A 24,354-nucleotide genomic window follows, 5' to 3' on the forward strand; every position below is an offset into this window, starting at 1 on the left:
TGGCATGGGGACGGGCTGCAGGCAGAGCTGGCGTGGGCGCGGGGACAGGCTGCAGGCAGAGCTGGGCGTGGGGACGGGCGGCAGGCAGAGCCGGGCGTGGGCGCGGGACGGGCTGCAGGCAGAGCCGGGCGTGGGGACAGGGACGGGCTGCAGGCAGAGCTGGGCGTGGGCGCGGGGACCGGCTGCAGGCAGAGCTGGGCGTGGCATGGGGACGAGCTGCAGGCAGAGCTGGGCGTGGGCGCGGGGACGGGCTGCAGGCAGAGCTGGGCGTGGGGACGGGCGGCAGGCAGAGCCGGCGTGGGCGCGGGGACGGACTGCAGGCAGAGCCGGGCGTGGGCGCGGGGGACCGGCTGCAGGCAGAGCCGGGCGTGGGCGCGGGGACGGGCTGCAGGCGGAGCCGGGCCTGGGCGCGGGCACGGGCTGCAGGCAGAGCCGGGCGCAGGGACGGGCTGCAGGCAGAGCCGGGCGCGGGGACGGGCTGCAGGCAGAGCCGGGCATGGGCGCTGGGACCGGCTGCAGGCGGAGCCGGGCGTGGGCGCGGGGACCGGCTGCAGGCGGAGCCGGGCGTGGGGCCTGGCTGCAGGCAGAGCCGGGGCGTGGGCGCGGGGACGGGCTGCAGGCAGAGCCGGGCGTGCGCGCGGGGACGGGGCTGCAGCAGAGCCGGGCGTGGGCGCGGGTACCGGCTGCAGGCAGAGCCGGGCGTGGGCGCGGGTACCGGCTGCAGGCAGAGCCGGGCGTGGGCGCTGGGACTGGCTGCAGGCGGAGCCGGGCTGTGGGCGCTGGGACTGGCTGCAGGCGGAGCCGGGCGTGGGCGGTGGGCACTGGCTGCAGCAGAGCTGGGCGTGGGCGCGGGGACTGGCTGCAGGCAGAGCTGGGCCGTGGGCGCGGGGACCGGCTGCAGCGGAGCCGGGCGTGGGCGCTGGGACTGGCTGCAGGCGGAGCCGGGCGTGGGCGTGGGCACTGGCTGCAGACAGAGCTGGGCGTGGGCGCGGGGACTGGCTGCAGGCAGAGCTGGGTCGTGGGGACGGGCGGCAGGCAGAGCTGGGCGTGGGCGCGGGGACTGGCTGCAGGCAGAGCTGGGCGCGGGACGGGCTGCAGGCAGAGCCGGGCGTGGGCACGGGACGGGCTGCAGGCAGAGCCGGGCGTGGGGCGCGGGGACGGGCTCCAGGCAGAGCTGGGCGTGGGCGCGGGGGACGGGCTGCAGGCAGAGCTGGGCGTGGGGACGGGCGGCAGGCAGAGCCGGGCGTGGGCGCGGGGACGGGCTGCAGGCGGAGCCGGGCCTGGGCGCGGGGACGGGCTGCAGGCGGAGCCGGGCCTGGGCACGGGGACCGGCTGCAGGCAGAGCCGGGTGCAGGGACGGGCTGCAGGCAGAGCCGGGCGTGGGCGCGGGGACCGGCTGCAGGCAGAGCCGGGCGTGGGCGCGGGGACGGGCTGCAGGCGGAGCCGGGGCGCAGGGACGGGCTGCAGGCAGAGCCGGGCGCAGGGACGGGCTGCAGGCAGAGCCGGGCGTGGGCGCTGGGACCAGGCTGCAGGCGGAGCCGGGCTGTGGGCGCGGGGACCGGCTGCAGGCGGAGCCGGGCGTGGGCGCTGGGACCGGCTGCAGGCAGAGCCGGGCGTGGGGCCTGGCTGCAGGCAGAGCCGGGCGTGGGCGCGGGGACGGGCTGCAGGCAGAGCCGGGCGTGGGCGCGGGGACCGGCTGCAGGCAGAGCCGGGCGTGGGCGCGGGGACGGGCTGCAGGCAGAGCCGGGCGTTGGGCGCGGGGACGGGCTGCAGGCAGAGCCCGGGCGTGCGCGCGGGGACGGGCTGCAGGCAGAGCCGGGCGTGGGCGCGGGGTACCGGCTGCAGGCAGAGCCGGGCTGTGGGCGTGCGTACCGGCTGCAGGCAGAGCCGGGCGTGGGCGCAGGGACCGGCTGCAGGCGGAGCCGGGCGTGGGCGCTGGGACTGGCTGCAGGCGGAGCCGGGCGTGGGCGTGGGCACTGGCTGCAGGCAGAGCCGGGCGTGGGGCGTGGGGACGGGCTGCAGGCAGAGCCGGGCGTGGGGACCGGCTGCAGGCAGAGCCGGGCGGGGGGGGACGGGCTGCAGGCAGAGCCGGGCGTGGGCGCGGGGACGGGCTGCAGGCAGAGCCGGGGCGTGGGCGCGGGGACGGGCTGCAGGCAGAGCCGGGCGTCGGGCGCGGGGACCGGCTGCAGGCGGAGCCGGGCGTGGGCGCGGAGACCGGCTGCAGGCGGAGCCGGGCGTGGGCGCGGGGACCGCTGCAGCCAGAGTCGGGCGTGGGCGCGGGGACCGGCTGCAGGCAGAGCCGGGCGTGGCGCGGGGGACCGGCTGCAGGCAGAGCCGGGCGTGGGCGTGGGGACAGGTACCGGCTGCAGGCAGAGCTGGGCTGTGGGCGTGGGGGACGGGCGGCAGGCAGAGCCGGGCGCGGGCACGGGGACCAGCTGCACCCAGAGTCGGGCGTGGGCGCGGGGGACCGGCTGCAGGCGGAGCCGGGCGTGGGCGCGGGGACCGGCTGCAGGCAGAGCTGGGCGTGGGGACCGGCTGCAGGCAGAGCCGGGCGTGGGGACAGGGACGGCTGCAGGCAGAGCCGGGCTGTGGGCGTGGGGACGGGCGGCAGGCAGAGCCGGGCGCGGGCACGGGGACGGGCTGCAGGCAGAGCCGGGCGTGGCGCGGGGACCGGCTGCAGGCAGAGCCGGGCGTGGGCACGGGGACGGGCTGCAGGCAGAGCCGGGCGTGGGCACGGGGACGGGCTGCAGGCAGAGCTGGGCGCGGGGACGGGCTGCAGGCAGAGCCGGGCGTGGGCGCGGGGACGGGCTGCAAGCAGAGCCGGGCGTGGGCGTGGGGACGGGCTGCAGGGAGAGCCGGGCGTGGGCACGGGGACCGGCTGCAGCCAGAGTAGGGTGTGGGCGCGGGGACCGGCTGCAGGCAGAGCCGGGCGTGGGTGCGGGGACCGGCTGCAGGCAGAGCCGGGCGTGGGCGCGGGGGACGGGCTGCAGGCAGAGCTGGGCGCGGGCGTGGGGGACGGGCGGCAGGCAGAGCCGGGCGTGGCACGGGGGATGGGCTGCAGGCAGAGCCGGGCGTGGGCGCGGGGACGGGCTGCAGGCAGAGCTGGCGTGGGGACAGGGACCGGCTGCAGGCAGAGCCGGGCGTGGGCGCGGGGACGGGCTGCAGGCAGAGCCGGGCGCGGGGACGGGCTGCAGGCGGAGCCGGGCGTGGGCGCTGGGACTGGCTGCAGGCGGAGCCGGGCGTGGGCGTGGGCACTGGCTGCAGGCAGAGCTGGGCGTGGGCGCGGGGACTGGCTGCAGGCAGAGCTGGGCGTGGGGACGGGCGGCAGGCAGAGCCGGGCGTGGGCGCGGGGACGGGCTGCAGGCAGAGCCGGGCGTGGGCACGGGGACGGGCTGCAGCAGAGCCGGGCGTGGGGCGCGGGGACGGGCTGCAGGCAGAGCTGGGCGTGGGCGCGGGGACGGGCTGCAGGCAGAGCTGGGCGTAGGGCGCGTGGGGACGGGCTGCAAGCAGAGCCGGGCGTGGGCGTGGGACGGGCTGCAGGCAGAGCTGGGCGTGGGGACGGGCGGCAGGCAGAGCCGGGCGTGGGCGCGGGGACGGGCTGCAGGCAGAGCCGGGCGTGGGCGCGGGGACCGGCTGCAGGCAGAGCCGGGCGTGGGCGCGGGGACGGGCTGCAGGCGGAGCCGGGCCTGGGCGCGGGGACCGGCTGCAGGCAGAGCCGGGCGCAGGGACGGGCTGCAGGCAGAGCCGGGCGTTGGGCGCGGGGACCCGGCTGCAGGCAGAGCCGGGCGTGGGCGCGGGGACGGGCTGCAGGCGGAGCCGGGCGCAGGGACGGGCTGCAGGCAGAGCCGGGCGCAGGGACGGGCTGCAGGCAGAGCCGGGCGTGGGCGCTGGGACGGGCTGCAGGCAGAGCCGGGCGTGGGCACGGGGACGGGCTGCAGGCAGAGCTGGGCGCGGGGACGGGCTGCAGGCAGAGCTGGGCGTGGGGACAGGGACGGGCTGCAGGCAGAGCCGGGCGTGGGCACGGGGACGGGCTGCAGGCAGAGCCGGGCGTGGGCACGGGGACGGGCTGCAGGCAGAGCCGGGCGCGGGGACGGGCTGCAGGCAGAGCCGGGCGTGGGCACGGGGACGGGCTGCAGGCAGAGCCGGGCTGTGGGCACGGGGACGGGCTGCAGGCAGAGCCGGGCGTGGGCACGGGGACGGGCTGCAGGCAGAGCCGGGCGCGGGGACGGGCTGCAGGCAGAGCCGGGCTGTGGGCACGGGGACGGGCTGCAGGCAGAGCCGGGCGCGGGGACGGGCTGCAGGCAGAGCCGGGCGTGGGCACGGGGACGGGCTGCAGGCAGAGCCGGGCGTGGGCGCGGGGACGGGCTGCAGGCAGAGCCGGGCGTGGGCACGGGGACGGGCTGCAGGCAGAGCCGGGCGTGGGCGCGGGGACCGGCTGCAGGCAGAGCCGGGCAGGGGCGCCGGGGGTGAAGGTGGTGCACGCGGGGGGCTGAGCAGGGGTCTGGCCAGGGGGAGGCGATGGGGGCTGCCCGCCGGGGGGCTGAGCCACGATCTCTCCCAGTTCTATCACGCCTGCGACCAGCCGGGCATCGCCGTGTTGTGCATCATGGAGTACGACGTGCTGCAGTTCTGCGACTTCCTGGGCTCCCTCATGTCCGTCTGGGTCACCGTCATCGCCATGGCGCGGCTCCAGCCCCTCGCCAAGCAGGTGAACAGGGCACGGCTCTGCCTCCAGGGCACGCTGCCCCCCCGGACCCCTGCCCTCCTCCAGGGCACGCTGCCCCCCCCGGACCCCTGCCCTCCTCCAGGGCACGCTGCCCCCCCCCGGACCCCTGCCCTCCTCCAGGGCATGCTGCCCCCCCCCCGGACCCCTGCCCCCTGGAGGCCAGCGTCAGACGGGGCTTAGCTCAGCTCAGGGGGCGGGTGAACCCCAGACACAGGCCCAGGTGGTGGGAACCGGGCCCCCCATCCCTGCTCTCCGTAGCCCCCCATTTTCCCTCATCCCTCTGTCCCCAGCCGCAGCCCTAGGACCCCGGTGCTGGCACCCTGGCCAGTGCGCGGCAGCCTCGGGCTCTGCCCTGCGGGCACTGGTGGCCAGGCTGCCCGGACTCTGCCATTCCAGCCCAGCCAGCCGGGGCTGCGTGACCCAGACCGCTCGCCCTCAGTCCCACCCCTGCCCCACCCCAGAGCCTGCGTCGGTGTGGGGGGATCATATGGCGCTGGCCCCCCTCGCTAACCCTGCCTGCTGTCCGCGCCAGGTGCTGTACCTGCTGGGCGCCATGCTGCTCTCCATGGCCCTGCAGCTGGACCGCCACGGGCTCTGGAACCTCCTCGGGGCCCAGTCTCTTCGCCGTGGGGATCATGGCTATCGCCTGGGTGAGGCCCCTGAGCTGGAGCTGGGGGGGCACGTGGGAGCTACAGGGGCTGCTGCCCCCCAGCCCCTGACTGGTGTCCCCTGCCCCCCCTCGGCTCCCCCTGCTGTGAACCTCACCTGCAGCTCCACTCTTCCAGCTCAGCACCTTTCCTGGGGTGTCTCCCCCATCATCCCCCCAGGCCTCGGGTCCCTGCCCTGCAGCATCCCCCCTACTTCTCCCCCCACGTCCTTCCTGTGCCCCTCCCCCCACTCCCCTTGGGTCCTGCCCTGCCCTGCCGCATCCCCCCACTCCTCCCGCATCCATCCTGTGCCCCCCCCACCCCCCTGGGGTCCCTGCCCTGCCGCATCCCCCCCACTCCTCCCCCATCCATCCTGTGCCCCCCCCACCCCCTGGGGTCCCTGCCCTGCTGCATCCCCCCCACTCCTCCCCCATCCATCCTGTGCCCCCCCCGCCCCGGGGTCTCTGCCCTGCCGCATCCCCCCACTCCTCCCCCATCCATCCTGTGCCCCCCCACCCCCTGGGGTCCCTGCCCTGCCGCATCCCCCCACTCCTCCCCCATCCATCCTGTGCCCCCCCCCAACCCCGGGGTCCCTGCCCTGCCGCATCCCCCCACTCCTCCCCCATCCATCTGTGCCCCCCCCTGGGGTCCCTGTCCTGCCGCATCCCCCCCACTCCTCCCCCATCCATCCTGTGCCCCCCCCACCCTCTGGGGTCCCCTGCCCTGCCGCATCCCCCCACCTCCTCCCCCATCCATCCTGTGCCCCCCCCCACCCCCTGGGGTCCCTGCCCTGCCGCATCCCCCACTCTCCCCCATCCATCCTGTGCCCCCCCCCACCCCCGGGGTCCCTGTCCTGCCGCATCCCCCCACACTCCTCCCCCATCCATCCTGTGCCCCCCCCACCCTCTGGGGTCCCTGCCCTGCCGCATCCCCCCACTCCTCCCCCATCCATCCTGTGCCCCCCCCACCCCCTGGGGTCCCTGCCCTGCCGCATCCCCCCACTCCTCCCCCATCCATCCCTGTGCCCCCCCCACCCCCGGGGTCCCTGCCCTGCCGCATCCCCCCACTCCTCCCTCATCCATCCTGTGCCCCCACCCTGGGGTCCCTGCCCTGCCGCATCCCCCCCACTCCTCCCCCATCCATCCTGTGCCCCCCCACCCCCGGGGTCCCTGCCCTGCCGCATCCCCCCACTCCTCCCTCATCCATCCTGTGCCCCCCCCTGGGGTCCCTGCCCTGCCGCATCCCCCCACTCCTCCCTCATCCATCCTGTGCCCCCCCGGGGTCCCTGCCCTGCCGCATCCCCCCACTCCTCCCCCATCCATCGTGTGCCCCCCCGGGTCCTGCCTGCCGCATCCCCCCCACTCCTCCCCCATCCATCCTGTGCCCCCCCCACCCCCGGGGTCCCTGCCCTGCGCGTCTCACCCTGTCTCTTGCCCCCCCAGACGGCGCGCAGCATCCGCCGGCGTCACTGCTACCCCCCCCACGTGGCAGCGCTGGGCCTTCTACCTGGGCCCGGGCGCGCTGATCGCGGCGGGCGCCGTGCTGCTCTACGCCTGCGTGGAGACTGGAGGAGAACTACTTCTACATCCACAGCATCTGGCACATGCTGATCGCCGGCAGCGTGGGCTTCCTGCTGCCCCCGCGCCCCAAGGCCGCCGGGCGCCTGGGCCCCCTGCCCGCCGCAAGGGCTGCGGCTACCGGCTCTGCGTCAAACGAGCAGAGGAGCTGGGGCTGGTGGGCCCCGCCACGGCCTCCGTCAGCAGCGTCTGTGCCAGCTGACAGCGCCAGGCCCCCTGGCCTTTGTGGGCACCACGCTGGGGGCGTGGGACAGAGCAGCCCCAGGGCGATGGACCCACAGCGAGGGGCGTCCCCCCCCCACTGCCATAGTCACCAGCCTCCGGGGAGGGCTGAGCCTGTGGCACCCCCGGGTGGTCCTCTGCCTGCTGCCTGCCCCAAGGGACTGGCTCAGCCCTCCGCTCACGGTGACGGGGCTGCGAATCCCCTGCTTGGGGCAGATATGGGGCTGCCGCGGGGCAACACAGGGCCGCAACGCCACGCCCAGCCCAGCCCGGCTCCCTCCCGTGCCAGGGCCCCTGCCTCCCCGGCCGGGCGGCTCTGCTGTGTAACTGCAATTACATCCCCCCTGGAACTTGGGCCATGGTGTCGGTGCCGCTCCATTCCGCCGGGCAGGGCAGCCAAGGACGCTGGGAGGTGCCCGCGGCTCGGGGGGGGGGCGCTGCCAGGGCCTGAGGGGCGGGAGGGGCTGGGAAACTGGATCCACAGGCAGGCAGCGAGGCCCCCAGCCTGGGCCGGGGCCGGAGCTGTGCGGCTCCTGCGTGGAGCGTTGGCTCCCAGCTGCATGAGGGCCCCCTGGACGCGGGCAGGGCTGGGAGCCCGAGGGCAGGGGCTGGAACGAGACCGGCAGATACAGCGACCGAGCAGCCCGATGATCCTGCCAGGCTGGGCTCCGGGTGGCACCGAGCCACAGGCAACCCCATCACCCTGATCCGGCAGCACGCCAGGGCCCCGGGGACCTTGGGCTTCCAAAGGCCTTGGGCAGGCCCCAGTGGAGCCCAGTCGTGTCCGTGTCAGGCACAGGTGGCCCCAGGCAGGTGCTCCCAAAGTTCAACGCAGTAAGGGGGGTTTTGTAGCCCTGCGAGGGGGCCGTGCCAGAGGGAAACTGAGGCACAGGGAGGTTCATAGAATCATGGACTATCAGGGTTGGAAGGGACCTCAGGAGGTCATCTAGTGCAACCCCCTGCTCAAAGCAGGACCAATCCCCAACTAAATCATCCAGCCAGGGCTTTGTCAAGCCTGACCTTAAAAACTTCTAGGGAAGGAGATTCCACCACCTCCCCAGGTAACTCATTCCAGTGTTTCACCACCCTCCTAGTGAAAAAGTTTTTCCTAATATCCAACCTAAACCTCCCCACTGCAACTTGAGACCATTACTCCTTGTCCTGTCATCAGCTACCACTGAGAACAGTCTAGATCCATCCTCTTTGGAACTCCCTTTCTGGGAGTTGAAAGCAGCTATCAAATCCCCCCTCATTCTTCTCTTCCGCAGACTAAACAATCCCAGTTCCCTCAGCCTCTCCTCATAAGTCATGTGTTCTAGACCCCTCATCATTTTTGTTGCCCTCCGCTAGACTCTATCCAATTTTTCCACATCCTTCTTGTAGTGTGGGGCCCAAAACTGGACACAGTACTGCAGATGAGGCCTCACCAGTGTCGAATAGAGGGGAACGATCACGTCCCTCGATCTTCTGGCAGTGCCCCTACTTATACATCCCAAAATGCCATTGGCCTTCTTGGCAACAAGGGCACACTGTTGACTCATATCCAGCTTCTTGTCCACTGTAACCCCTAGCTCCTTCTCTGCAGAACTGCTGCCGAGCCATTCGGTCCCTAGTCCGTAGCGGTGCATTGGATTCTTCCGTCCTAAGTGCAGGACTCTGCACTTGTCCTTGAACCTCATCAGATTTCTTTTGGCCCAATCCTCCAATTTGTCTAGGTCCCTCTGTATCCTATCCCTACCCTCCAGCGTATCTATCTCTCCTCCCAGTTTAGTGTCATCTGCAAATTTGCTGAGAGTGCAATCCACACCATCCTCCAGATCGTTTATGAAGATATTGAACAAAACCGGCCCCAGGACCGATCCCTGGGGCACTCCACTTGTTACCAGCTGTGAAATAGACATGAAGCCATTGATCACTACCCGTTGTGCCCGACAATCTAGCCAACTTTCTATCCACCTTATAGTCCATTCATCCAGCCCATACTTTAACTTGCTGGCAAGAATACTGTGGGAGACTGTGTCAAAAGCTTTGCTAAAGTCAAGGAACAACACGTCCACCATCTTCCCCTCATCCACAGAGCCAGTTATCTCCTCATAGAAGGCGATTAGATTAGTCAGGCATGACTTGCCCTTGGTGAATCCATGCTGACTGTTCCTGATCACTTTCCTCTCCTCTAAGTGCTTCAGAATTGGTTCCCTGAGGACCTGCTCCATGATTTTTCCAGGGACTGAGGTGAGTCTGACTGGCCTGTAGTTGCCAGGATCCTTCTTCTTCCTTTTTTTAAAGATGGGCACTGCATTTGCCTTTTTCCAGTTGTGCAGGTCTTCCCCGGATCGCCATGAGTTTTCAAAGATAATGGCCAATGGCTCTGCAATCACAAGGTTGATGCCTTGCCCAAGGGCACAAACTCAGGGTGGGCGCTGTGAAGGCCGTAGGTGTGAGCCTGAGTGGCCCGACACCTGGACCATCACAGGCCCAGGCTGTGATGCACACAGAGCTGTGCTGGGCATCTGGGCCCCCGTACGACAGGGCAGAGATGGGTGCCTACGAACGTGCTCCACGAAGCCAGTCCAAGGGAGATGCCGCCCAGACGGGGGCTCAGCCCCACTACCCCGAGCCAGCCCAAAAAACTGGAGCCACTCTCGCCTGCTGACCCAATGACCCCCGCTCAAAGCCTCACCCCCCAGCAGAGGCGGGGGGGTTGAACCTGGGGCTCCCCGCCCCCCGCTCTACCCCTGGGCTAGCACCACCCCAGTGCCTCCCACTCTGGCTGGAGCGACACTTGCTCTGGGGCAGGCAGCTACTGGGCCCTGCACACGCGTCAGGGGCCAAACACCATCTCCCCCTGCTTCGGGGCATGCTCTGGGGCACAGGCGGGCGTGAGGTGTCCTGATGCCAAGGCAGGACCGGGCACCCAGACACGTTTACCCTGAAGCCATTGGCACCGGGTGTGTGGGGCGGGAGTTCTGCGGACCCAGGCCCTGTGTACGTCTGTGGCTCTCGGCCGCAGGGCCTGAGGGGGGCCCGGGAGCGTTGGTGGGGGTGCAGTGGGGGGCGTTGCACTGGGCACAGGCCTGTCTCCACACCACTGCATGCTCTTAGCTCCCAGTGCCCCCACCCTCACCGTGCTGCCCCCCAGGCTTGTGCCCTGGTAGCACAAGGGTTTCCACACTCAGCCACGGCTAACTGGCTCGCTGCCACCCGCCCTCCACGGGCCAGAGACTGGTGGGGAGGGGCCCATGGCCTCAGTCACAGCCATGGTAACCCCCCTTCCCTAGCAACCTGTTCCCAGCCCTCCCACCCAGACCCTGCGTCCCACCCAGACCCCCTGGGCTCATGGGGATGGCCACGCGCCAGGGCAGGAGGTGCCAAGGAGCAGCTGGGGGCAGCCGCCCAATCAGCACTGACCCCCGCGGTGCAGCAGGGCCTGGCCCAAGAGCCTAGTGCAGCCCTGTCCCCCAGCACCCCCTTGGCAACATCATGTGGGGGAGACTGAGGCAGAGGGAAGGACCCTGCCAAAGGTCTCAGAGAGAGTTGGTGGGAATGGAACCCAGGAGTCCGGGCTCCCTGCCCCACTCCCCATACCCACTGGGCATGTCTAAATCCCAGAGCAGCGTGCACCGCCCCAGCCAGGGAGGGGTTTGGGTTACAGCAGCTTGGGGGCTGGCCCCTTCCCTTGTGTCCTCACATTACCCCCCCGGCCAAGGACCCCTGAGACGGCCCAGGCTCTCCCGGGCTAAGAGCCTCCTTTCCAACCTGCCCGAGAGCTCCTGGTCGGGTGGGGGACTCACCCCAGGGGCTCCTGCCCCCCTCCCTGGCTGGATCACCAGGCCCCTGGGCTGGGGCCAGTGGCCCAGGGCCGACGCGCCACGAGTGACAAACCAGGCCGCACGGCACCCAGAGGGTTTATTTCTCCCTTTACAGACACACACAACAGAGAGCCCACAAGCCCCCCGCTCCGAGCCTGTGCCCGGCAGCCAACCCACCTCTCCAGGACCGGGGGGAGGGGGAGCTCCTGCCACTTCTCCCCCAGTGCAGCCCAGCTCTCCAGCCCTGCCGCCCCCCGCCCAGCCCTTCGGAAACCTCCAGAGCGGTGCCAGGCGGCAGCGGGGCCCCGGAGTGGAGAGCAGGGAGGAACCAGCCCCTGGCGTGCCCCAAGCCCCAGGGAACCTGGGCTGGCCTGAGGGACAGGGCAGTAGCCCAACCCCTCTGTGACGGGGGGCCCTACATAGCCCTGCCATGCCGGAAAGGAGGGGAAGGGGGCCAGCCAGGAGTGGGGTCAGCACCGGCCCCTGGGCGGGGGAGTCCAACCGGGGTTGCCAGAACCAGCCACTCACCCTGCGTCGGCACTAAGTGGTCAGGGCCGGCTCACCGGGCATGCCAGCCCTGCCCACGCCAGCGCCCTGGGCTCTGAGCCGGGCCCCTGGGGCTAATACCCCTCGTGATGGCAGCACGCGGCCGGGGCGGCGAGGGCACGTGCGTGCTCACCCTGTGATGCCACCTGCAGCACCCAGGGGCCCGCCTGCGGGCCCCCCCCAGCCCACTCACCACGGGACCGATTTGACGGGGTGCCCGGCCCACAGCCCTGGGAGGCCCCATCCCCCCCGCCCCGGAGCTGCAGCCACGGGCTCTCCAGCGCCTCCTGCAGGGGCTGCCCCAGGTACACCTGGTTTATAATGGCCTGGGCAAGGGCCAGTGGGGCCGCACTGCCCCCTGTGGCCCCCAGCCCCACCACTGTCCCCTCTTCCCCCAGGCTCAGCACCACGGGGCAGGCCCAGGAGAGCAGGCCGGGCCCCGCGGGCGCCGTCAGGTCACTCAGCACGATGCCCGAGGCGGGCGCCAGGAATTTGGAGCCGAAGGAGCTGTTGAGAGAGGCCGAGAGCAGCAGGACGTTCCCTTGGCTGTCTGCCACTGCCAGGTGGCTGCCCACGGGCGAGGGGCCCCTGCCAGGGCGAGGGGGCCGGGGTGAGGGGCCCGCCCCCGCAAGCCCCCGGGAAAAGCCGCGCCGGGCCGCGCTCAGGGCCCTCAGGCAGGGATCAGGCGCGTCCCCGGGCCTGGCTGCCCGCACCTCCTCGAGGACGCTGGCCAGCAGGCTGCCGGCGGTGGGGGCCGGGGCTCCGTGGAGCCAGGTGTTGCCCAGCCGCATGGCCAGGGGGCTCTGCAGCTCCAGGCCCAAGTCCCCCATGGCCTGCAGGAAGGGCTCCCGCTCGGCCGGGGGCAGGTCCGGGGCCAGGGCCCGGGGCAGGGCGTCGTCCCCCGATGCCACCGCCCGGAGCAGGGCCGCCAGCCGGGGGTGGGTGACCAGCGCGCCCTGGCCCTTCAGCTCGCCGGCCCCGTCGCAGAAGAGGCTGCAGAGCCCTGAGGCCTTCACGGCGCCCGCGCTCTCCCGCAGGGCCGCAGCCAGCTCCCGGCCCACGCGGACGCCTCGCTGCGCGAGCGTCGCCGGCCCCTCCAGCAGGCGCGGCCAGGCCAGGCGCCCGTAATGCCGGTGCAGCAGGCGCAGGCCCGGCAGGGCCACGGGGAGCCCGTAGCGCCGGGAGAAGCCACGGCGCGGGATGGCGTTCAGCGCCACGGTGCGGCCCGACGAGGCGTTGTGCAGCAGGGCTGAGAACACGCCGCCTGCAAGAGACAGACCCCGTCAGTGCCCCCGAGACACCCCCCGCTGCGCCCCCACCAATGCCCCCCACTGCGCCCCCACCGCGCCCCCGAGACACCCCCACTGCACCCCCACCAACGCCCCCCACTGCGCCCCCACCAACGCCCCCGAGACACCCTCCACTGCGCTCCCACCAACGCCCCCCACTGCGCCCCCACCGCGCCCCCAAGACACCCCCACTGCGCCCCCACCAATGCCCCCGCTGCGCCCCCACCGCAACCCCGAGACACCCCCCACTGCGCCCCCCACCAACGCCCCCGAGACACCCCCACTGCGCCCCCACCAACGCCCCCCACTGCGCCCCCACCGCGCCCCCGAGACACCCCCGCTGCGCCCCCACCAATGCCCCCCACTGCGCCCCCACCACGCCCCCGAGACACCCCCCACTGCGCCCCCACCAACGCCCCCGAGACACCCCCCACTGCGCCCCCACCAACGCCCCCCACCGCGCCCCCGAGACACCCCCCGCTGCGCCCCCACCGCGCCCCCGAGACACCCCCGCTGCGCCCCCACCAACGCCCCCGAGACACCCCCCGCTGCGCCCCCACTGCGCCCCCGAGACACCCCCCGCTGCGCCCCCACCGCGCCCCCGAGACACCCCCGCTGCGCCCCCACCAACGCCCCCGAGACACCCCCACTGCGCCCCCACCGCGCCCCCGAGACACCCCTGCTGCGCCCCCACCGCGCCCCCAAGACACCCCCCACTGCGCCCCCACCAACGCCCCCCACTGCGCCCCCACCACGCCCCCGAGACACCCCCCACTGCGCCCCCACCGCGCCCCCCACTGCGCCCCCGAGACACCCCCACTGCGCCCCCACCGACGCCCCCCACTGCGCCCCCACCGCGCCCCCGAGACACCCCCCACTGCGCCCCCACCAACGCCCCCCACTGCGCCCCCACCAACGCCCCCGAGACACCCCCCACTGCGCCCCCACCAACGCCCCCCACTGCGCCCCCACCGCGCCCCCAAGACACCCCCCACTGCGCCCCCACCAACGCCCCCCACTGCGCCCCCACCAACGCCCCCGAGACACCCCCCACTGCGCCCCCACCAACGCCCCCCACTGCGCCCCCACCGCGCCCCCGAGACACCCCCCACTGCGCCCCCACCAATGCCCCCGCTGCGCCCCCACCGTGCCCCCGAGACATCCCCCACTGCGCCCCCCACCAACGCCCCCGAGACACCCCCACTGCGCCCCCACCAACGCCCCCGAGACACCCCCCACTGCGCCCCCCACCAACGCCCCCCACCAACGCCCCCGAGACACCCCCCACTGCGCCCCCACCGACGCCCCCGAGACACCCCCCACTGCGCCCCCACCAACGCCCCCGCTGCGCCCCCACCGCGCCCCCGAGACACCCCCCACTGCGCCCCCACCAACGCCCCCCACTGCGCCCCCACCGCGCCCCCGAGACACCCCCCACTGCGCCCCCACCAACGCCCCCCGCTGCGCCCCCACCGCGCCCCCGAGACACCCCCCACTGCGCCCCCCACCAACGCCCCCGAGACACCCCCCACTGCGCCCCCACCAATGCCCCCCACTGCGCCCCCACCAACGCCCCCACCGATGCCCCCAAGACACCCCCCACTGCGCCCCCACCAATGCCCCCACCAACGCCCCCCACCAACGCCCCCGAGACACCCCCCACTGCGCCCCCACCAATGCCCGCCACTGCGCCCCCACCAACGCCCCCACCGATGCCCCCGAGACACCCCCCACTGTGCCCCCACCGACGCCCCCGAGACACCCCCCACTGCGCCCCCATCGACGCCCCCCACTGCGCCTCCACCGACGCCCCCGAGACACCCCCCACTGCGCCCCCACCGACGCCCCCCACTGCGCCCCCACCGACGCCCCCGAGACACCCCCCACTGCGCCCCCATCGACGCCCCCCACTGCGCCCCCATCGACGCCCCCCACTGCGCCTCCACCGACGCCCCCGAGACACCCCCCACTGTGCCCCAACCGACGCCCCCCACTGCGCCCCCACTGCGCCCCCACCGACGCCCCCCACTGCGCCCCCACCAACGCCCCCGAGACACCCCCCACTGCGCCCCGACGCCCCCCACTGCGCCCCCACCAATGCCCCCCACTGCATCCCCAACACCCCTGAGACCCCCCCACTGCACCCCCAACACCCCCAAGACATCCCCCCGTACTGCCCCACCAGCACCCGAGACACCCTCCCCACTGCACCCCGTTAGCACCTCTGAGACACCCCCCACTGCACCCCCGAGACACCCCCCACTGTAAGCCGCCCATCAGCACCCTTGTGACACCCCCCATTGCACCCCCACCAAAATCCCCGAGACACCCCCCCACGGCACCCCCACCAAAACCCCCGAGACACCCCCCACTGCACCTGCCCACCAACACCGCAAGATACCCCCCACTGTATCCTCCGTCAGTGCCTCTGAGACACCCCCCACTATACCCCCCACCAGCACCCCCCACTGCACCCCTCTATACACCTCCCCACTGCACCCCCGAGACACCCCCCCACTGTACCCCCTGCCAGCACCCCCCGAGACACCCCCCCACCAGAGCTTCTGAGATACCCCCACACCGTACCTCCCTGCCAGGACCCCCAAGACACCCCCCACCCTGTGCCCCCCCACCAGCACCTCCTGAGACACCCCCCCACTGCACCCCCACCAGCACCTCCGAGATACCCGCCCACTGCAGCCCCTCAGATCCTGTCAGGGCCACCCAGACACTGCCTCCCAGTCCCCATGAGGGCTCCTGGACACCTTACCCCCCCAGACCCCATTAGGGTCCCCTATGTACCACAGCCTTCCCTTCCCCCATTCCCTCCACACCGACCCCCCCCCACAACCCGCCCCCCCAGCATGCATGGCAGAGGCTTCTGGGCATTACAGGCGGGTCCCGTTCGGCACCCACTGGCTACGGCTGGGGGGCCTGGGGGGCTGGGGCAGCCCTTCCCAGGCCCCTCTCTGAGAGCTCGCCCAGGCCATGTCCATCCCCCCCGCACTCCCTGGCCTGACATCACATCCCGCAGATCTGGCTATGGTGGGGTAAGGGGGACCCGGGGGCTCCATGCGGGGAGCGGTGACCCTAGCTGCACCGGCCTGGGGGCAGTTCCACCCCTTCGCCCGAGCCCCACACTCACCCAGCCCCCCGGCGTGCGGGTGGACCAGCCCCAGGCAGAGCGCAGCCGCAATCCCAGCATCCACCACGTTCCCTCCGGCCACCAGCAGGTCCTTCCCCAGGCGTGAGCAGGTCTCTGCAAGGCACCGACAGGCCCCGGCGTCAGGGGCGGGTGGTGCGGGCACCGTGGGGCCAGTCTGGCATGGCAGAGCTTGTGCCAACCCCAGCCCTGCACTCCCAGCGCCCTCCTGCAGGGGGCAGCGTGGGCCCATTGCCCTGGGCACAGCCCCCCTGCCCCTCAGGCCCTTCTGCAGCCCAGCCAGGAGCACAGGGCAGCTGGGACATTCTGTACCCCAAAGCAATGCCATGGCACCCCGGCATTTACCAGGGTGATATCAGCACGGTGTGTTTTACACGGAGTACGTCATGGAAGGGATCAATGGAGAAGTTCGGGTTTGCTGAGTATGATTACCCTGGTTGTGCGCAGGTCTCATTCTTCTATCTAAAGTGGTGAATATTGACTATGTGCGGATATTTCAGAGGTCTTTGCTCCGGGGTAACACCCCCCGGTGGTCCACACCCAGCCGGGTTGTGGATGAACCATACAAGGTGATGGGCCATTAAGAAACACAAGAGAAGAAGCTTATCCCCCCCGGGGGGGCCTTCCCGGGGACGCTTCAGCCAGTGTCTGGAGAATGGCCGCTGTGACTCACGGAACCACGGGAGGCCAGGTGGCTAGATCACGTGACACTGGACTCCATCTTGGGCCGGCACCTTTCCACAAACTGGGCTGGGGGCTTTTGTTTGGGACAATGAGGTTCCCTCCACATGAGAGAAGCTGTAAAAGGGGGAAGCAACATCATCACTTGGCCTCACTCCCCCCCCAACTCAACACCTGGAACCACGGCTGGAGGCAAAAGACTTGGAACGTGGGAGGGGGTCCCAGGCTGGAAAGGAGGATTTCCAGCCTGCGTATGGCGGATCTGTGACGTGCCTGGACCATCGGGGCGAGACGCTGCTGAAATCAAATCCCGTTTAGTGGATAGAACCCAGACTGCGTTGTTGTTGATCTGTTCGCTAATACTTATAATCACTTACAATCTCTCTTTCTGTAATTCATAAATCTGTTTGATATTTTTTACCTAAAACAGTGTTGTTTAAAATGCAAAGGGAAATCTGCTCAGGAACAGGGGCTAGTGAGCTGTCCTCTCCACACTGCGGGAGGGCAGACTGGGTAATAACTTACACTGGTCAGGCTTCTGACCAGGGCGAGACGGTTCAGCTCTGGGGTCCTAGGCTGGGGGGAGCTGGCTGGAGCGTCTCTCCTGTTGGTTCATGAGTGGCTGGTGAAAGTAAGAATGTAACTCAGCTGGGTGTGTCCCTGTCTGTAAATAGCTGTGTGAGTGTGGTACCTGGAGGGGTCTGCAGCTTCTCACAGCATCCCTGTGTGAGAGGGAGCCCAGGTTTGGTAAGACAGAGGGCTCAGCACTACCCCAGTTCCAGTTCCACCCCGGGGAGCCCGTCACAGCGACCCGAGGGGTACCCAGCCCGAACACGGCAGAAGGAAGCGGTGCCCACTGGGGGCCTGGGCCTGCACCCCATGCTGCGCGATGCTCACTTGAGCTGGTGATGAGGGCGGCGTGATGGTAAACGCCCGGGGCATGCATGTGAGCCGCAGATGGGATGTCGCCGGGCTCCTCCTGCGCCCCCATCTGCCCAGCGCCATCACCCTGCCTGTGAGCCTGGGTGCCGCCCAGCCGCGAGGAGCCCCCGGAGGTCATCTGGGAAAAGGCCAAGGCCAAGGCCAGTGCCAGCAGCACCAGGGCCGCGGAGATGCGGGCGCAGGTCTCCCAGTGGTGCTGGTGAAGCAGGACCTGCAGCGAGGATCTGCAGAGAGGCAGAGAGAACAGAGATCAGCCCACATGGCAACTCCCTGCCGCCCCAGCCAGCCAGGTACACGCCCGGGAGGGACGCTCCCCACAGCCTGCGGGGGGCGCTGGAGAGCAGGGAGGAGGCAGCGGCAGAATGCTGGGTGTACGGGCAGGAGTCCAGGGGTGAACAACCGGGGGGCTGTGGGTCAGGACTCAGGGGCATCAGCAGAGCTAGAGGTGCCAGGCTGGGGGAGCAGGGGTGGGGGTCAGGACTGAGGGGCACTGGCAGCGCTGGGGGTATGGGATGGGACTGAGGTGCTGGCAGACTTCCGGGGCACTAGAGTACCCACTGCCAGCCCCTCAGCCTGGGGCTCTCTCTGGGCACCGGAGCGACATGGCCCTGGCTCTGAGGCTCCGGGGTCTGTGGGGCAAGGGTGCCGTCCCCACTCAGCCCAGGCCAGGCCATGCTCCGCTCCCCCCGGGGCCAACGCTGGCCCCGCCCAGGCATGCTCTGCTCATGGTCAGGTGCATGCAGCTGACCAGAGAGAGGCCTCGGCTTGGCCTGGCAGGAGCCATGCAGGTCGAGCAGCCTCCCTATGGCTCCAAACACCCCCCAAACTCCACCCAGCATGGCTAGGATGGGGCGCCCAGCACCCCTTTCACCGGGGCAGGCCAGGCTGGTGAGACCTTCAGTGCCACACGCAATGCCCCAGGCGCCCAGGGCCCAGCTAGATACCCTGGGCTGGGGGGCCTTGCCGTGCGCCCGCTGCCATAGGTCACCGCGGCTGGGACACTCCACACGGGCTCCACCTGCCCCCATCCAGGGGCCTGTCCCTGGTGCGGCACAGGGACCCCAGCCCCTCCTGACACGACTAGTGCGGGAGGACACCCGGCCAGGGCACCAGCTCCCGACAGTAACCAGCAAAGCCGCCAGCCTGATCCCCGGCCCCAGGAGGGCTGGAAGGAAGGGGGGAGATTTGCCGCTGCCTGATGGGATTAGTGAGGCTGCATTCAGCTCCCGTAATAGGATTACAGCCAAATTCACCAGCCCGCTGGGGTCTGGGCCCCCCACCAGGAGCTGAGCTGCAGCCACGGCCAGCGGCTTACAGAGCTCAGAGGGGCTCAGCGGGAGGGGGCTCCCGGTGCCAAGAGGGGCAGGGAGGAAGAGATAAGGGGTGGGGCAGGGGCTGGAGCAGGCCACTCAATCTGCACCCAGCCGTGCCCGGACCCACGCAGGTGCCTCGCTCTGGGCTCGCGCCTGGTGCAGTCTGGGAAGGGGGAGCTGGGCTGCGACTGCCCCCGGGGCCTGGCACCAATGGGGTAGCAGGCCAGGCAGCCAGCCCAGGGAGGGGCCAGCTGAGCCAATGTCCCCATCCCCCACGGGCTAGGCCCCTCCCCTGAGGCCAAGGGCCTGATCCTAACGGGGCCCGGGTCGTTGTGTGTTACACGTTCCCCTCCCCAGCCATGGGGCCCAGAGCTCCCAGCAGCCGGCACCTCGCTGGGGCAGACACGGTGGCCCAGACCCAGGCAGCTCCCTGGGCCGCCCGTCTGGTCCCTCCACAGCAGTGCCCGGCCTCAGGCAAAGCCTCGTAGCCCGTCTGGGACGTGGGCCCATTGGTGCCAGCTGGCAAAGGGCTCGCCGTTCTTCTCAGATCTGAGCCCTCACTGCTCCTCACACATCACGGCGGGTCCTGGGCTCCACCCGTGTCTGGTGAGCCGCACCACCCCGGGCCCAGAGTCCCCATGCTGGAGGGGAGCCCTGGCCCCAGGGGGTCCCAGGAGCCTGTGGGCCCCTGAGGGGCAATGCAGGCAAGCCAGGAGCCTGGCGTGGGGGGCAGGGCGGAGGGGCCTGGCACAGGCTGTGCCCACTGGTGCCCCCCATCGCTGGCTCGTCTTCGGCACGTAGTCAGTTGCTGAGTGCTGGGGTGGCGGCAGCCCCCTGTTAACGCTGGTGCTGCCCCCCTGCTCCCCACAACCCTCCTTGGCCAAGGGGGGCCCCTCCCGGTCCCCCGCCCCAGCTGCCCCGGCGGGACGCATGGCCTTGACCCGGCTCGGAGCTGATCTCTGACGGGGGTGGGGGCAGCCTGCAAACGGGGGCCCCCTGCCCAGCCAGCCTGGCCCCCCACCAGGTGCCCGGCGCTGTGTAGGGCGCAGCCCCCCGCTGCAGCTGGCATATGCACAGCCCTGCCCGGGCCGCGGGGGGCAGAGCCCGTGGGGGGCACGCGGGGGAGCTACGCGCTGGTTATGGGGCCACGCGGGGGCTGGACGGGGTTGGGGGGGTCCGGCTGCCGGGGGATCTGCGGGCGGGGCAGGTCTCTGCTCCAGTCCGGTCCGGTCCGGTCCGCCCCGCACTCACCGGCCCGGCCCGCTCCGCAGCTCCACCGCCTCCTCCCCGTCGCTGTCGCTGCCCCGCAGCCGCTGGTACCGGGCCTGGTACCAGGCCGGGGCCGCCTCCATGCCGGTCGGGACCAGCACCTGCCGCGGCCTTCCGGGTCCGCCCCCGCCCCGGCCCCGCCCGGGGAAGCGCCAGGGCCGAGCCGGCCCGTCGGGGAGCGGGGACACCCCGCCCCGCATCAGCCGCCGCGACGCCTCGGTGACCGGGAGCGGCCGGGCTGCCGGAGGTGCCCACGTCTGGGGAGCTGGGGCAGGGGGGAGCAGCCACCGCCCCCCGGGGCAGAGAGGGGATTTTCCGGGGGGAGGGATCAGGGCCTCACCCACAGCATGGGGGGTGGGGCTGGCGAGGGGGGCACGGTGGGGCTGGCATAAAAGGTCCCGTGGCTATTAGCCCTAAATCCTGCCTGGCCCCTGCCTTGGCCCTGCAGGCTCGGCGGGTGCTGGGCGCTGTCCCAGGGGCAGGGGCCTGGAGGGGGCTGACACAGCGTGGGGTACCGGGGTGTCCGGGCGAGTCGCTCCGGGGGGGAGGCAGCCCTGGCTGTGCCCACCAGGGAAACGCTGCCCAGGTGCCAGCTGCCGACGGCTCAGACGCTCTGCTCTCCGGGTCTGGGAGCCCCGCTCTCGCCCTCTCCAGGCTAGCGGTTTGCACACTCCTTTGTCACACCAGTGCCCAGCCCCTCGTCTTCCGCACACCTGCCATGCACAGATCCCCTGCCTCCAGGAAGCAGTGCCCCCCAGGTCACTGCTCTCCCCTCTGGCCCGCTCTCCTGAGCGCCAGGCTCGTAGGCCCGTCAGAGTAAAACCAAGGGGATGTTTCTTGACCAGAGCTTGAGGTAAAGAGTCAAACAGAAGCAAGTCAGAGGATCTGGAATCACCAGGTTACGGGCAAAAGAACAAACCACGCCGTGCAGAGCCGGCCCGTGTGAACAGGTTCCTGTCCCAACAAGGCCTTTCTCACCCGCTGGTTGCTCCTTGCAGCACCTGTCCGGTCCAAGGAACTGGGATCCACTTTTCATGAGATTCCCCCCCCTGCGCCTGGCCCCGCCGGAGAGTCCCCCCCCTCGCACAGGGACAGGTGCTGCCCAGTGACTTTCCTGGGGTTCGTTGGCTCTGGAAGTGCTGGAGCCTGCTGCTGGTCCAGGCAGTGAGCACAGACAGGCTCCGTGGCGGGACGCCCACCGTTCTCACGTTGGGGGAAGGGGGGGGTCAGCTCCGCCTCCCCCTCCCAGACCGTGGGCTCCACTCCGACCGGCGTGGCACACAGCAGCTGCCGGGCACAGACTCCCCCCACAAACGTCTCACAATGACCAGGACGACTGGCTGGTTCACAGAGACACACACACCCACCCCTTTGGTGTGACCTCGTGCAAATGGCACAAAGGGTCACGGCTCACCGTCAGTTCATGTCCGGGCCTCAGCTCCCAGCCAGGGGACAGCGTTAGCCCTTCCTCTGCGAGGCTGGCAAGCCCAGTACGGAATAGCTGTTCCCCTTGCAGGTACCTACAGCCTGGGAGCCAGTCACCCCTTCCCCCTGGCTTTGAGTCCTGCGTCCATCCCTGGGCTCCAGAGAGGGGGCTGCATCCAGGGTCATTCCTAGGGCTGAGCCTGGCCATGGGCAGGAGCCTGGGGCAGTGTGCCGCGGGGGTGTGCAGCCACGCGAGGGGCAGAAGCCCCACTCTGATGGGCTCCTGGCCACTCCTGGCAGCTGCCTGCCCTGCTCCGCCGTTCTTTAGCCACCTGGCCCTACAGCTTGGCTGGGGCACGGCTTAGCAGTGGGGCAGCAAGGGGAGGTGGCTGCTGCGGAGCTCCCAGCCTCCATCTGTCCTTGGGGCTGGCACCCACCATGTGCTGCAGACATCTGCCCCCCTCTGGAGCCAGCCCTTCCACCAGGCTGCTCCCCTGGCCCTGCGGCAGGGCAGGGCGCTCTAGCCCCGCTTCCCTGAGGATCTCCCTGCCCCTGCCTGGAAACCCCCCCCAGCCTCTCTTCTTGGCGAGGGGGGGACAGTTGTGAGCATCTTGGCCAACAGGAGGCAGTTTGCAGGATTGACTAACTGTACGCAGGCCTCCTGGCAGAAGGGAAAGCGGGAAGCTGGGTCTGGGCACTGGGCCCGCGGGACAGGATGCGGCCCGCACAGGGGCGCTGGGCCCACGGGACAGGGTGCAGCCCGGATTGGCAGCTGGACACCTAACATTGCCTTCACCTTTCATTGAGGATGCAGAAAAAGACAAAGAGCAGTGAAAGCCTTTGCAATGTGAAGTCTGCGGTGTGGTTCAATGGCCTTCGTACCCTGGGCTGTTTGGTGGACAGTGCACGTGACAGTCTTTTCGCTGGCACGAAATGGGTTCGGAACTGCCCTGCTGGGGGGAGAGAAGTGAGCCGAGAGGGGCTGGTTGCTGCTGTTAAAGTCCGACCCTGTTGTCTGTAACACAAAACGAGTTGCACCTGCAAGGGGAGAGAAAAGGGGGCATGCAGCTGGTGACGCTGGGGCTGCCTGTCACATGCAGCCTCGCTGCCAGAGAGACACAGGCCCAGCACAGCCTGATCGGCCACTCCAAGGCTGGTGATCTTGGCCCAGCGCTGGGCTGTTTGAGGCATAGCTTTTAGCTGCCTCGCTGGCCAAGCGCTCCACGCAGCGTTACAAACAATGGCATCAGCTTGGTGGCTCAGCCAGACTCTTACGAGACGGATGACAGGAGAGAGAGAGGAAAGAGGAGGAATAAGGTGGGGAAGGAAAGTGACACACCAGGGAGGGGTGAGGGTAGGTACCCATGTCTCACGGCCCAGGTGCCGTTCAGATCGGTGGGAAATCATTCTGGAGCTGGCCAATCCACAGTGGGGGCTGTTGTCATGCCAGCGGTCAGGGCCATCAATCATGGCCTCCTACTCAGGACTGTGACTCGCAGCAATGTGCAGGACATAGCGGATGGATTTTTCCAGGGACTGAGGTGAGGCTGACTGGCCTGTAGTTCCCAGGATCCTCCTTCTTCCCTTTTTAAAAGATGGGCACTACATTAGCCTTTTTCCAGTCGTCCGGGACTTCCCCCGGTCGCCATGAGTTTTCAAAGATAATGGCCAATGGCTCTGCAATCACATCCGCCAACTCCTTTAGCACTCTCGGATGCAACGCATCCGGCCCCATGGACTTGTGCTCGTCCATCATTCTGCACTCAAGAATTCACAGAACTGCGTATCGCCATTGAACCAGTGTCATGGATCCAGAGGATCAGTGTTAGGATATAGATATTCAGGCCTGTCTGTAAAGGCCTATACTCTAAGAATTTAGGTGTATTCTTATCACTTGGCTAGTGATAGAGGTATAAAAGAAAGAATCAAAACCACTGTCTGCCAGTGTAAGGGCCTTCTCTTACTGTGACAGTTTGTGGCCCTGTGCTTAGGCTCAGGCCTTTGGCTAAGCAGCAGAGGCAGCCATAAGCTGGGAAGCGAACGGTCACATCCTCACATTCCAAACTAGTCACACTGAAATAAGGTGCTATTGGGCTGTTAGGCACTATCAGGACAGGATAGTTCCTATCACCTCCAGAGAAGGGGAAGTGCCTAGACAATGTAAAAGGAAACTTAGTTTGATAGCATCCTGTCTGGCAAGAACTCACTTATCAATAGCTGGGATGTGAAATCCTCACTTCTGTATTGTTTTGTCATTATAGTTCCCACTTTGCTGTTGTTTGTCTGTATAATCTCTGTCTGGTTCTGTGATTGTTCCTGTCTGCTGTATAATTAATTTTGCTGGGTGTAAACTAATTGAGGTGGTGGGATATAATTGGTTACATAATCATGTTACAATATGTTAGGATTGGTTAGTTAAATTTCAGGAAAATGATTGGTTAAGGTATAGCTAAGCAGAAGTCAAGTTTTACTATATAATCTGTAGTCAATGAGGAAGTGACTGGGTGTGGGTGTGGGTGGGGGTGGGCATGTGGGTGTGTGAGATGGGAACAGGGAATGGGGGTAAGAAAATTGGAATCATGTTTTGCTAAAGGGGGAAATGGGAACAGGGAATGGGAGTAAGGAAGTTGGAATCATGTTTAGCTAAGGGTAGGAATGGGAACAGGGACACAGGTGTAAGGCTCTGTGGTGTCAGAGCTGGGAAGGAGGATACTAAGGAAGGAAACTGGAATCATGCTTGCTGGA

At 69.3% G+C, this 24,354-nt stretch overlaps 2 protein-coding genes across 2 annotated transcripts in view; one reads left to right on the plus strand and one right to left on the minus strand.

Moving 5' to 3' along the window:
* Positions 1-7,152, plus strand: part of TMEM8B (transmembrane protein 8B) — a 41,962-nt gene extending 34,810 nt beyond the window's left edge. Inside the window, 11 exon segments of the mRNA XM_077816944.1 lie at positions 520-1,015; positions 1,133-1,348; positions 1,738-1,998; positions 2,118-2,627; positions 4,562-4,708; positions 5,259-5,333; positions 5,335-5,376; positions 6,816-6,848; positions 6,850-6,939; positions 6,941-7,027; positions 7,030-7,152. Coding sequence (XP_077673070.1) covers positions 520-1,015; positions 1,133-1,348; positions 1,738-1,998; positions 2,118-2,627; positions 4,562-4,708; positions 5,259-5,333; positions 5,335-5,376; positions 6,816-6,848; positions 6,850-6,939; positions 6,941-7,027; positions 7,030-7,152 — 2,080 coding nt within the window.
* Positions 7,153-11,601: 4,449 nt separating this feature from the next.
* Positions 11,602-20,384, minus strand: GGT6 (gamma-glutamyltransferase 6). The gene is made up of 4 exons (XM_077818070.1): positions 20,167-20,384; positions 17,558-17,826; positions 15,962-16,075; positions 11,602-12,791 (listed from the first exon to the last, which is right to left on the minus strand). The coding sequence occupies exons 1-4, from the start codon at positions 20,382-20,384 to the stop codon at positions 11,602-11,604; spliced, it is 1,791 nt and encodes a 596-aa protein (XP_077674196.1).
* Between the last annotated feature and the right edge of the window lie 3,970 nt (positions 20,385-24,354).

Source organism: Eretmochelys imbricata, chromosome 5, assembly GCF_965152235.1.
Source record: "Eretmochelys imbricata isolate rEreImb1 chromosome 5, rEreImb1.hap1, whole genome shotgun sequence".
In the NCBI taxonomy this organism is placed as follows: Eukaryota; Metazoa; Chordata; order Testudines; family Cheloniidae; genus Eretmochelys; species Eretmochelys imbricata.